Genomic DNA, 14,666 nt, shown 5'->3' with positions numbered 1-14,666 from the left:
TTTTCTTTTAATTGAGCACAACTCTTAAGTGTCCTGATGAACTACAAGTGTAAGATTCTAGAGGAGCATGTAGGGTTATTTTATCTTGAATTCCGATTAAAAAAAAAAAAAAGAAAAAAAAGAAAAGAAAAAAAAATTCCTACAACTATTTATTTTGAATACAAATCCTAGGAACAATTTCAGGCAGATCAACTTGAAATTATCAGTTGCCACTCCACATGTACAACCCCTACTAGCCACGATGGTCTCGAACGAAATGCTCTATGTCACATTAATGAAAACTCACATACACAGAAATCCAAGTCTTAACTTTTGATGAAGCGGAAGCGATCCTCAACCATCATGGTGCTTGCATTCACAAACTAAAGGTAGCAACATAAAAAGAATCAAGTAAGTTCATATTGAAGAGGAACATCCACCCTTATCAAGTAGAGTAATAATATAAGGGGAAGTGTTTTCTGTGGGTGAGTGTAGTTCCTGTGAGTATGTAATAAAGTCCAATAAGAGCGCATGTGGAAACATCAATAGAAACATCATTTTCCATTTCATGGGAAGCTAGCCTGCCATTTTGCCCCCTCCCTACGTGTCTGGGTGCAAGAACCGCACTACCCCACATAAACCATTCTCCCATAATATAATAGGTGATATCAAACCTTATCCCCAAAATCAAAGATACATAAGGAACACAAGTCTTAAATGAAAGCTATGGATATAGGACTAAGAAATTTGGTATTGGTCATGAAAGTTCGTTATATTGTTCGAGATAGATATAATCAAGTTAAATCTCTATTGGTTACCACTTTTCACTTCTATTGATCCTAACCATCAAATTGAAGAGCCCATCTCAAGATATTGTTATCTAAAATAAGACCAGAACTACTAATTATATAGTTGGGAGGTAATTTGATTAAATTTCTACCAAAACAAGTTATTATTATTATTATTATTATTATTATTATTATTATTATTATTATTATTATTATTATTATTATTATTATTATTATTATTATTATTATTATTATTATTATTATTATTATTATTATTATTATTATTATTATTTATTATTATTATTATTTATTATTATATTATTATATTTTATTATATATTATTATTATTATTATTTTTATTTTATTATTATTTTATTATTATTATTTATTTTATTATTATTTTATTAGTTTATTATTATTTTTATATTTTTTATTATATTTTATTATTATTATATTATTTTATTTTATTATTATTATTATTATTATTATTATTTTATTATTATTATTATTATTATTATTATTATTATTATTATTATTATTATTATTATTATTATTATTATTATTATTATTATTATTATTATTATTATTATTATTATTATTATTATTATTATTATTATTATGATTATTAAATGGCTAGAAATTTTATTTTTTCTGAAAATGTGCTTCAAATATGGTGTCCCGGATAAATGTTATTTTTTTTTTATTTTTTGGTGAATACATAAATACTCTCTCCCTCACCAAAATGCAAGTTGAGAAACGTCTTCAATGCTTCAAGTGAGTTCACATTAAAATTCTCATTCTAAAAAAGTTCTCCACTCCACTCTTCTATTATCATCTACTATTCTATATTACATTGCAATATTCAAACCAAAATTACCCCCAACTTTCTGTAAGTTCTGTTTCTTTTCACTTCTCCTCTATGGATGTTTATTTTTTGTTCTAACTAGTTGGTTCTTTAGCCTATGAGGTTATTGGAAATTTCAGAGGGATGATAGGAGTAAAAATCAACTTTGAAGCAGAATTTCTAGTAGTAATAGAAGGCTTGGAGCGGGCGAAAGTGATGAATATCCAGCATCTATGGATTGAATGTGATTCAGTCGCTATGGTTTTATTGATTTCCAGGGGTGCGGTTCCTTGGGCTTATCGTCAGTGGTGGTGTAGTTTGCTTCCTTTTTAAAATCAATTGATTGGAAGTTAACTCGCTGTTGTAGGGAGGCAAACTCAGTTGCAAATTTTCTTGCTAAATCAGTGGCTAAATATTGTTTCTTTGATCCCATTATCTCTTGGTCAGCATTGGTTCGATTGGATCTCGAAATGGACGTGATTAGGCATCCCCGCTACCGTCTGATTTAATGTCTTTTAGTTTGGCTTTAGAAGGCTTTTCGGGTTTCTTCCCTACTGATGGCAATGCCGAAGATGGGGAATTTGGCCTAGCCCTCTTTAGTCCTTTTTGGGATACCTTTGTGCTTGTATTTGGTTTCTTTTTCATTTTTTATTTGTATATTTCTTCTATATTTTAATACAAATGATTTTCTAACAAAAAAATAGACTATGAGGTGGTTGCTATAGCCTGTAATTTCGGAATAGGCATTTGTTTTTCAGATAGGTATTTTCCCAAGGGTGATGGACATGGCATGGGGCCTATAGTTCGTTCCATTTATTTCTTCTCTACATAAATAAAAAATGAAAAATAAAAAATAAATAATAATAATAAATTAGGGTGAGATTTTGATTTCTTTACACTAACCTCAGCTCTTAACTCTCCCACTGTTGCGTGAAATCTTACATATCCAAATTCAGCAATCCTAACTAAGCTCCAACTAGCATCGCTAGCCTGTCCAAAGCAAACAACACATATTATCAAAATATTAATTATATAAACATTTTAACTTATGGACACTAGTTGACATATTGATGATCGATACTAGTATGAAGGAAAGGCAATAAGTTGCATCTAATATGGGTGTTGTTGATCTGAACCTTCCTGAATGATGGAGGATAATGGGTTTGGTGGTTTCTGGGAAGGACTAGATATAATGTTCTTTACAATTAGGTTAACTTCAGTAAAAGAAGCAATAAAAAAATGGAAAGAATAGTTTACAAATAACCAAAGCCCTTTGAGGAGTGTCAAATTATAACGTAATAGCATGCCACTAGTTTATCTGTAAATTTTCATCTCAAAAGACTGACCTGATAAAAGAAGATGTTCACAGAAATTCAAATGGAACTGAAACTGTGGAACCCTAAACCAGTTAATGAATAAACAAACAGGCTACCATGGGGCAGGGTGGAGTGTGTTAGCGAAGCCCCATTGCCATCAGTGTAGATACCAACGTAAAGAATGTACCCACCAAGCTATAACAAAGAAACAAGCAAAGAGACAAGAGATGAGACCAATTTACTTACATTGCTAGGGAACTGGTCTAGTGTAAATCCTGCCATTCCAATAACTGCATGAACCGGAGCACTATAATTTGTATTATTATATGTGTCGGTCCCATTTGCATCCTTTGTAGGCATGACCTTGCATTCTCTTTGATAAACGGCACACATTCTTTCATAGTTATGGACATGGCCCCAGAGAGCTAGATCCACCTGGTTTATGATCTCAAATTTGTATTATATTTTAAATAAACAATCTCTATAACCATGGTCAATGAAGATTTAAAATTTGTAACTACTACAAATTGTCTCATTAATTTTCAAAGAAACCTTAATCTTGTTTCATAATATACAAGTGACTTACCTTATAGTCCATTAGTAAAGGTTCCACAGCTGTGACAAAATTTTTATCTACACTTGGAAGTATTCCTGATATGGAAGAATACATTGGTCTATGCCTGCATGAGGAAATGTATCATTATAAAGAATTTTTTTGCAACCCAAATGTACTAAGGTGCTAATGTGTAGCTCTCATATAATTCACATACAATTTACCCCTTAAATCAAGTCTCACCTAAACGCACTATGCTTGGGTAAAATGCTAAACCTCTAATAGCTAACATGTTACAGTTGCTTAACCCCACGAGGGTAGTCGAGTTGATAAGGGACCTTAATGTCAAGAAGTGTGTCATTCTAAGTTCGACTCTCTTACCTTCTTCGGGCCAACTCACACAAGGATGTTTAGTGGTCTTTACTACTTTAGGTGAAAGCTGAATGATTCTCATTCAACCTCGGTATGACCTGGTTTATGCTGTTATGGGGTCAGTATGGGCCCGTAGGACTATTCAGGCCGAAGGACTGCATACCGGTCGTAAGAGGGGAAAAAAAAATGTTACAGCTGCTTAGCTAGTCGATGACTTGCAATGGTTCAGTTTCTTTTTAAATATGTATTTTCAATTTTAATCTGCTAAGGGTTTGACATTTGGTGATCAGAAATTGAGAAAGAGTTTGTTCAACTCTCTATTTTTCAATGAACTCATACTACATTTTCAGTTTTAGAACTCTCCCTCCTAATTCAACTTTGGTTTTAATCATTCTTCTTGAGATGAAGCCAAATGTTTGTCTAGAACCCTAACCATCCATCCTCCTTTTTTATGGTTTAACTTGGGACTGATAATGAAAATGACCCACCCAAGATTCATGTAGATGACCCCAATTAAAAGAATCTATTAATATATATATCTTCCATACATGCAATTAATACACAAGGTTGCTGGTCATATTTACCCATGAAAAACTAGCCAAGGAGTTCTTGATCGATCAACCGAACCCATATCCATTTCCATCCATTTGTACTGCAATAGATTTAATATTTGTTAGTATATGATTAAAGAAACAGATTTTAAGGATTAATCAAATCATTTTGGAACAGAATTAAAGATCAGATCATCTTAATTACCTGTTCTGAGTTTGGGTTCCAATCATGCTCAGTAGACATCACAGTGAAATGAACAGGCCCTTGTTCTATGGAGTACCATGGCTTGTCCTTAGCAATAGTAGGCATAGGGAAATAGGTTTCATAAGCAACTCCACATTCGCCTCCTGAGTCTGGAGTTATGTAGACTGATCCTGAGTCGACATAATCTTTCTCATGGTTACCAATTGCAGTCATGTAGGTAACATGAGATGCCAGAGGTACTATTTGGTGAAGGAAGAAATCCCATTCCACTAAAAAGCCTGTCGCATAGCTGATATCCCCAATGTGGAAAATGGAGTCGACGTTGCCTGTTGCAACTTCTTTGGCTATGGCTTCCGTCACTGATATTGCTCCTGGCTGTTTATTTCACAACACAATTTCTAATAAGAATGTTGTGTGTGTGTGTGTTTGTGTGTCACGCCTAAGATACGATTCAAATCCGTTGAGCCCCAAATTGAAGGGGGCATTTCTTTAGTCTTACATCGGCTAAGGGGAAGTGACTGGACTAATTGATAACTTTTAGCAGCCTTGACCCCTTCCATGGTCACAATGAGTTTTAAAGCCCTGAGGCCCAATGCTGATAATATTGTGGCTTGATATGTGATCGAGACATTGCAGTGTGTGTATATACTACTCTCTATATTTACTAATTACAGTGTGTGTATATACTACTCTCTATGTTTACTAATTACAGTGTGTGTATATACTACTCTCTATATTGACTAGTATTAATGTATACATTAATGCTGTCCTTCTCTAACAGTTCCAGCTTTTAGGTAAAATGGTAAACAACATGATATCAGCTCAACAGAGACATCATGGGAGCCTTCCCCAAGTCCTCAAATCCAATAAATTTAGCAAGTTGATGAATCAGAAATTTGAGATTATGACCTGAATGTAGTGCTCAACAGAGGCATCATGAGGAGCCTTCCCCAAGTCCCCAAATGCAATAAATTTGAGCTCAGATGATCCCCCTGCAGGTGGTGTCCAAAATTGAATATGATCACTCCAACCAACTGAATTACTGCAATGTGACAAGAAGGTATCTCATTTCAATTTAGATGGCAGAAATAGATTAAAAAAAAAAAAAAAATACAATTTCTTGACCATTCATTGGGAGACATCTTCATCAATGGATTGAACCCCACTCTCTCTCTCTCTCTCTCTCTCTCTCTCTCCCTTTATGTTCTTAATTAATTCACTTACCTTCCATATCTATAGGAGTAACATTTTGAAGGTTGAAGTCCTGTCATGAGTGCAGTATGAATATAGCCAGGGTCATGCCATCCAAAATCTTTGGCCGGGCTTGGTAGCACGCTACCTATAATACCAATTTTGGAACCAAAAGACTGTCATTATATTCTGCAATACCTACTCCCAAAAAATGAAATAAGATAAAATAGAAAGCTAATCTCCAATATGTCAATTGGTCAACTGATCCATTGGAGCAAGAAGCTACAATAAAAGTAAAATAAAATAAAATCAGTCAGATGGTTAAAATAATCATTTTTTTTTAAATCAAGGTGTTTGGGCTAGTTTACGCACACCTCGACTTATACTTGAGGAGACACACCGTCACGATCTCCACTTAGATCGCAGATGTGCAAATGGAGAATCGAACCTGGGACCGTGCGCCTATCCACACAATCCCTAATTCGCCCTAACCATCTGAGCAACCCACGGATATGATGAGTAAAAAAAACAATCAGACCGCACTGAATTTGATTGTAAAAGATTGTGGCCCCATGATAGGTCGACACCCAATCAATTCGAGCAAGAAATCTAGCATTGTAAGAGTTACTTAGACTGAAACAAGGAGAACTTGGTATTGTGCTATCAAGCTAATTGATTGAAAACAAAGCTCAAGACTAGGATTGTCAAAGGGTCAAGTTCACAATAGAAACTAACAACAAAGGGCATGTAGACACCTCATTTTGTTACCCTAAAATTATGCACATCGATGATGAATGCATGCCCTAGGATAAGTTTTAGGACTTGGTTTGAACTACAAAGGTCTTGTATTATCATTAACTAATGTTAAGAAATCATCCTAAAGTGATAGGAAGAAAGCAATATGAAACTTACCAAAATGCACATAATTGAAATAATTAAAAATCTAGTCAAACAACCAAACTTTACAGTTTTGTAGTTCTTATTTTTTCTTTCTTCTTATCATGTACATTCGATTCTTTATATTTCTTTTAACAGAAAAAGGAACGTTATTCACTTGTCTTTCCCTCGCCTAGACACATGGAGAAGTGGAGGCACAGGTAGGGGCATCTTTTCACAGCTTGTCTTCACTTCCCCATGTGTTAGACATGAGGAACAGAGATGGATAGCGTTCTTCCCTTCTTTAATATACTTTTAGCTGAAATTTATTGAACTAATAGTAGAGAAAGAAAAAAAAAAAATTATTACCCCACACACACAAAAGCGAAGAAGTATGAAAAGGGAACATCAGATCATTAAGGACTCACTGCACATATCATTTTGTGTAAAGGTGGTAACTTCTGATGTTTGGGAGTATCCATTCCCAAATTGAACTTGTTGAGGGTTATGATCTCCGCTCACCCATGTTAATCTCATCTGCCTCAAATAAACACAAACAACATTATCTAATTAGTTCAAAATGACAGCATTATGTAGCAGTAAATCAAGTTTAAAAGCTAATGAAAACCCAAATTACCGATTCTCCAGTAGAATCCACACTTGAGAGATGACCATACAAAGGAGCATTTGGATTAGAAAATTTCACTGGGTGTGTTCTTCTTAAAATGCAAGGTGTATCGAATCCCCCAGTGAAGAACACAAACTCTATATCAGTTCTGATGTTAATGACATGAAATGTCAATGAACCACTGCATGTTCTTACTACACAGAAGCCATTAATGCTTTCCTCGCATTTGGTCTTATTGCAACTAAGAAAATGTGGATCATTGTGCAAGTATTGAGCCTGTAGTTCCAAAAAAATATTCATCAGTTGCATCTAATTTAGTAATAATTTCATATGATTGACATTTTTTCAAATTTTTTTGGTTAAATGTTAGTAAAAAAATATATTAGAAAAAAGAAACGAAAGAATATACAAAATTAAGGTCTAGGCTTATCGAGACTTTTCATCTCCTTATCCATCTTAACAACTATTAGGGAGAACATGAAAGGAATATAAATGAAAGTAATCGTTTAGAATTAAAAAGTAATAGTTATGTTGAAGGCCGATGTAAGGCAATCGTCCCTAAGGGCAAAAGAACTCCTAGGAACTTGTTTCTAGTTGAAAGATGGAGGGTCCATTCGATTTAAGAGAACAATTGAGTGGGTCAGCTTCTGTAATATGTAATTGGTGATTTGTTCTTCTGTTGAGTTGTTTATATTTCTCTAGGCCTCTTGGGTTTTGTCCTTGGGGCCTAGTTTGGTTGAGCCTTAGCTTGTAAGTATTTTGTTCCCTCTCAATAAATTGATACTACCTAGCTATAACAGACCAATGACAGTTTTTTTTCACTAAAAGGTCATTTGTTTTAAAATCGGAAAAAAATATAAACAGATTGGCAAAAAGCCAGATTGCAAAGAACAAGAGATTCTAATCCCCAACCCCACCTTCGGCATGGCCATCAGAAGGGAGAAAGAAAGAAACTTAAGAGAAAAGAAATCCAAGGAAGAGATAAATGCTCGGCGAAAGGGATCATATCACCCTAAACCAGGGTCTACCCTGACTATCAATTAACTCGAAGCCAAACCAATGACAGCTTAGTACTCAAAATCTTTATTATTTCCTCTCTTTTAGGAAAAGTAAGAATAAAGCATTGTGTTACGTACCTTGACAGGATAATGGCAAAGAAGAGGGAGGCTACTTAGATCTCCAGTCTGAAGGTACATGGCATCATCCAGAATACAATCTGTGATACTTTACACATCCAAAAACCATAATATTTTAAAAATAAAAAAATAAAATATCTCAAAAGAAGAAAAAGGTGATTTTGAAATAGTTCTACTTTTCTTCTCACTTACCTGGTGTTAGAAGGTGAGATCATGGCAACCCAATCAGAATCTGTAGGGACTAAAACCCCACTAACAGTAACTGTTACATATTGATCATTCGAAAGTCCAGACTCTGCAACTGAATCAATTTTGATTCTAATATATGGATTTGGATCAAGACAATGCTCTAATAATCTTCTATTCAATAGCCGAAAATCTGATATTGCAGTGTAATCATGAAATTCTTTTATAGAGCTATTAATAAAAAATGAAGAATTTAAATATGGTGATGGTGATGGTAATGATGATGATGATGATGCTGCTGCTAAGGATGAGCCAAACAAGAAAAGAAATAGAAAGAAGAAAGAAGTGCAATTCCAAGATAGAAGAGAATTCATGATTTTAGAGAGAAGAAGACAAGGAAAATGAAAAATGTAAAGCTTGTTATATATAAAGTTTGTTCTTTGAGTTATATAATAGAGAAATGATTTCAATATTGTAAGAATCTGGCGCAAGTCTTGCACGTTTCTTATTATTTATGCTTATTTTCAAAGTTGATGACATCTTCTTATTATTAAGTTATTTATTATTTATATTAGCTGTAGCAATGGTATTCTCTAAGCTTTGGCATGTTTTTTGGAATATTCTGCTTCAGAAAATTGAGAGGAAGGGACCAGAGATTCATACTCACTCATCCTTAATTTGTGGGGGCTTTTGGAAGGATTAGAATCTCCTCAGTTTTTAGTTAATTAATTATAATTTATTAGTTGTAATAATATTTAGTTATATTTTTAATATTTTTAATATTTTTTTGACACCGGATTTGATCCAAAATCTTATCTATGTATCATCATCTTTAAGGTAGGAGATGTGAACTCTTTTTATCTATTTCTTTAAGGGGGACATGTTTCCACGAGGGTGCGTGTCCTTGTGCTCAGACATATGAGCTACAAAATGACCACCGCACCTCTTCCGACTGATGCTTAAGTGCGCATTCTCATTGGTCGGGGCAATGGTGCAAGGGCCTCTCCTTGACAAAAAACTTGCTTCCTTCTTTATCTTTTTCTATAATGTACTATTTAGCTCGAATGATTCTAAGCTTCTAGGGAGAGTGTATATATCAAAATAAATAAATAAATAAATAAAATAAAATAAAATTTCTAGTTAGATTTAGTTAAGTCCTCAAATGGACAAAAAAATTGGTGTTAAACCTCAAATGGACACTGTAAATCGTCTAAATATAAGCTTTATCATGTCAAATTTTATGGTCCAACTCAACTACATTACTTACTTTATGAGACCTAAATATTTTTTTATTTTTTATTCCTATGGAAACTAAGAAGCTTTGTTTTCTTGGTACTTTAAGAAGGAAAGGATGCTACGTTTACATGATAATGGCAGAAAAGGGAAAAAAATTGATAGAATAGGTCAAGTGTTCTTTTCACTTACTTGGTGTAAGAAGGTGAGTTGATGGCAACCTAATCAGAATCTGCCGGGACAAAAACCCCACTAACAGTGACTGTTACACATTGGTCGTTTGAAAGTCCAGAACCTGCAACTGAGTTGGAAAACTATCTTCAAATCAAGGAAGTCCTCTAAAGATCTTCTGTTCAATAGCTGAAAATCTGACATTGCAGTGTGACCATAATTCATGATTTTGAAGAACAAAGAAGAAGAAGAAGAAGAAGAAGAGGATGAAAAAAGTTAAGGTTGTTGTATAAATGTTCGTCATTTAAGCTCTTAATAGAGACTACATGACTTTAATATTGTTAAAATTAGTTTATAGTTTCCAAAGCATTGCTTGGCTTATCAATAAAGTTTGAACCTTTAGAGTCCTACTTCACCTGGGGGGACCAGGCATTGGGTTAAGAAAAATATTTTAATGGTGAATGGAAAATGTATTAAATACTTATCAATTAAAATAATTATTGATAAATGTCCCTTCTGCTAATATGCTTAACAAAGATGGTCAAGATTTCAACTCTCCGCAGTGTTCACTTGTCCAAAAAAAAAAAAAAAAAAAAAAAAAAAAAATCAGCACAAACCTTATGTTACTCTCTTGTCAAATATCATACCGTAAACTCAATCGAATATCCGCATATTTGATTCTTCTCCTTGTATTTTTAGAGTTGACTTCTTTCTTATGAATTATTAATAATAATTACTATGTTTTAGCATGTTTTTGTGAAATATTTTAATGGTTTACACACGAATTTTGGAGGCCGGGAGCCAGTGATCCATTAATGTATATATATATATATATATTTTTTTTTTTTTTAATTGGCTTGGTAAGAAGAGAGTTCAGCTTCCTCAGTTGTTACTACATTTTTTTTTTTTTTTTTTTAGACAAGACTTGATCCGAAGTATTTTCTACGTATCATCAGCTTTTAAGGTAAGAATTAAAAAGCGTCGACTCTTTTTGTATCATTTTTTGATTTCTCTCCTTTAGTAGGGCATTTGTTTGTTGGTCTGCACCATTTAGCTGGTATGATTATAGCAGGATTTCTTTAAGAAAAAAAAAAAAAGGTTTTATTACTGTCGAAAACCAATAAAACTGGAATTCTTAAGTTCATTCACAAAAGGATTATATTTTAAAAGAGAGAAAGAATCCTATCAATCAAGCGGGGCCAATGGAAGGATGTGTGGGGGTATTTTTAACATGTGAGACAGGGGTAGCTTAGTTTTTCATCCTTGCCTATGTCTAGGCATAGGCAACACCGTACTATTAGTAGTTCTTTTTCTCATTTTAAAAATACAAAAAAAAAAAAAAAAAATAATAATGAAATAAATAAAATCCTACCAATCAATACTAAAGGTGGCGCCATGACCAACCTGATTTTGAGACACATGGGTGAGAAACCCATGAATGTCTTATATTTGGCGACTTGAACTTTTCACCAATTGAGAGGCTATGAAACAAATATTGAGCACGGAATTTGTTTCTCATAACTTTGAGAAGATGCTCTTCCAAAAATATGGTAAACTAGCACCAAGGCAGTAGCGATGTGTATTTTGACACCATGGAATTCCACAAGTCGTCCACCAGATGTAGACTCTAGGCAACGGATTAGAAGGGGATAATGAGCTATACCAATGGATTGAACACAAAGATCTGTTAGAGCATGCTAATGGGTATTTCAAATCAATTGAAGTAGCGGTTGCATATAAGGGTGTTAATTGGTTCGATTTCAGTGTGTATAATGTGGTTCAATTTGGTTTACATTCATTTGGCTGAAACGAAAATTGAATTGTTTACTAAACGATTACACTTTCCGAAACCAGAACTGTTTAATAAATAGTTCTGATTTCACTGTTTAAACATTGAGTTGTGGTTTAATCCATACGGTTTCTAAACGGTTAGCAATCGGTTTGCTGGTTTATTCGTATGCCCATTGAAATTTGTCTTTGTTGATAAAAACTTCAATCTAACATCAAATTCAATGAGCAATGAGGCATTGAAGGGGAAAAATATTGAATAAGCCGTTGGACAGCTTGAATGGTCCTTTCTTCTTTCCTAAATTAAACTCATATTGTTTTGTTTACATGAAACTCGTTATTTTAGTAAGTCATATATGATTTAAACGGGTCGATTTTAACGGTGTAAACAGTTTGATTTTGACGGTGTTAATTTAATTTGAAACCGTGGATCAAACGTTTAAAGCCAAACCAAACCATTTAATTAACCGGTCTGAAAATTGAAACCAGAACCGAACATTTACCAAAAGGCTTCACGGTTTCGAAATAAATGCTCAATTCAATTTTGATAAATAATTTCGATTTCATACTGACATCCTTAATTGTATATAACTAGACTGCAAAAGAAAGGTAGAACCATTTTAACAGAATGATCCAAGACTTCTTCAGTCCACCGGTCTACACCCAAGTCTAAAGAAATGAAAATTTACCCCATAAAGTTGAAGAAAAGAAGCCAAAGATTGTTGTAGCGAGAAAGATCACTTTGAAAACTAGTGTCCTGATAAGACCAAGCTTTAATTTTTGTTGAGAGGTTGTTGGCAAAGATGGAGAAAGATGACGTAGAGATTTATGAACTTGTCCCTCCTTATGTGATCTTGTTGATGAGGTTGAAGCCAATTCAGCTAGTCTCACTCCCTTTTCTAATGGATCAGTAGAGAAGAATACCCTTTTTCAACAAAGGGTGCTTTATTGCATGATGGGAATTCTATGCTGGTGCGTATAATTATTGACATAAGAGTAGACAACTTCATCTCTGTAGACTTAGTTTGGGCAATTAACCTCCCATATAAATATTTTTCTCAAGAAAATATATGTACGAGGTTTTGGGCCTAATACTATATAGAGGCCGATCCAATTGTATGAGTTATTCTACAGTTTGGGTTACCTAGTGTTTTTTTTTAGTAGAAATGTTTCTTACCTAGTCAGTCCTTAGCAAAGGTTGACATTCAATATTATGGTGAATGAAACAACATCAAGGTGAAAATAAGGAGGGTGGACGTTCTTGATGTGCCACACGGATTGATAGATATGCTTCTACCACAACAATTCTCCTCCCTCAACTATGAGTTGGCCAATTTTCTCCACTTATGGAGTTGCTAGTCAAATGTCCTCCCAAGAATTTTATGGTGTATGAAACAACATCAAGGTGAAAATAAGGAGGATGGACGTTCTTGATGTGCCACACGGATTGATAGATATGCTTCTACCACAACAATTCTCCTCCCTCAACTATGAGTTGGCCAATTTTCTCCACTTATGGAGTTGCTAGTCAAATGTCCTCCCAAGAATTTTATGGTGTATGAAACAACATCAAGGTGAAAATAAGGAGGATGGACGTTCTTGATGTGCCACACGGATTGATAGATATGCTTCTACCACAACAATTCTCCTCCCTCAACTATGAGTTGGCCAATTTTCTCCACTTATGGAGTTGCTAGTCAAATGTCCTCCCAAGATATGTGCCACATCAGCATCGAGACAGTATAAGGGAATCTTGGGCTCACAACTATACTAGCAGTTGCAAGGCTAGATTGACCTAATTAATCTAGAAAGAAGTGAAAAACTAGGTCCAAACTTGGTTGTGGGTCAATAGCAGGGATGTAAATGGATTAGATTCTGATCGGATGTGATTGGATCTAGCTATTTCTTGATCAGATTTGGATACCTCTAAATAGATATGGATGCTGGTCGAATTTGGATTTTCGACTATCCGTTTTATTCTTTGACTTATGTAATCCCGAACCTTCCTTCCCCCTAATGAATACAATTTTCTCTTAATCCATCTTCCTAAGTTGTCTGAGCTCTTTTCCTCATTCTCTTGATCCTGTCTAAACTTCAAGAACTCTCAAAATTATTAATTGATATCTAACCAGATTAGATAATTATTTTCCAGAAAATTTAGATTTGGATCTAGATGCCCTTTGGCCAGATACAAATACCCTTAAATAGATTCAAAAGTGAATTCAAATTCGGATTTCGGCTATCCATTTATATCCCTAATCAATAGTGATTTGATTACTTGATTAGGAGTTTTTTTGTCTTCTATTATTTATATTAAGCAAAAGGTTGTGTGCGCAGTCATGCATGGTGCACGACCATGCACACAGTCGTCCGATGGAATTGAAAGAGGTGCATAGTAGGCCCTGAGTTTAATCCAACGGATTTGTGCATGCACCCGCACGTACAAAACCCTACCCTTTATGTTGTTAGCACTTAGCACTCCTTGGGTTGTGTCATGGAGTTGAGTTTGGTTCAAACTCTACCTCCAAAATAAGTATCTATCAGCTAGATCAGATTGGTATTGGTTGATCCAATACCCGAGAACTAAATCCCTAATATGTAATCACCCATTGAGACATACAATCTGGAATTAATGAGAAAGAAGGCTTGTTTTCTATGTTGCTTTGGCATATTCTTGTTGGCCACTGGTAGTGCTTTCTTTCATCCTCCTTACCCTGATTCGACTCTGTTTCTCCTTTATTAGGTTTGATTCCATTGTCCCCCCTCCTTAATGCCTCCACCAGTATTCTTCTTTGATCCTTATTACATTCCTTTTCTTTTTTCTTTAATTTATTCTAATTGTTTTCCTG

The 14,666-nt window shown here is 34.3% G+C and overlaps 1 protein-coding gene across 1 annotated transcript; it reads right to left on the bottom strand.

Annotated features, from left to right (window-relative positions):
- Positions 1 to 157: 157 nt before the first annotated feature.
- On the bottom strand, positions 158 to 8,858 carry LOC122060904 (probable inactive purple acid phosphatase 27; the record flags this gene model as incomplete). Its single annotated transcript, XM_042624011.1, has 12 exons — positions 158 to 362; positions 2,515 to 2,601; positions 3,174 to 3,362; positions 3,514 to 3,607; positions 4,437 to 4,504; positions 4,609 to 4,983; positions 5,518 to 5,650; positions 5,833 to 5,947; positions 7,104 to 7,212; positions 7,313 to 7,579; positions 8,440 to 8,527; positions 8,632 to 8,858. Coding segments are annotated over 12 exons (1,809 nt in total), but the record flags the coding sequence as incomplete, so codon positions are not given.
- Between the last annotated feature and the right edge of the window lie 5,808 nt (positions 8,859 to 14,666).

Source organism: Macadamia integrifolia, chromosome 14 (genome assembly GCF_013358625.1).
Source record: "Macadamia integrifolia cultivar HAES 741 chromosome 14, SCU_Mint_v3, whole genome shotgun sequence".
In the NCBI taxonomy this organism is placed as follows: domain Eukaryota; kingdom Viridiplantae; phylum Streptophyta; class Magnoliopsida; order Proteales; family Proteaceae; genus Macadamia; species Macadamia integrifolia.
The sequence above is the reverse complement of the archived record's forward strand: the minus strand, read 5'-3'. Positions and strand labels throughout refer to the sequence as shown.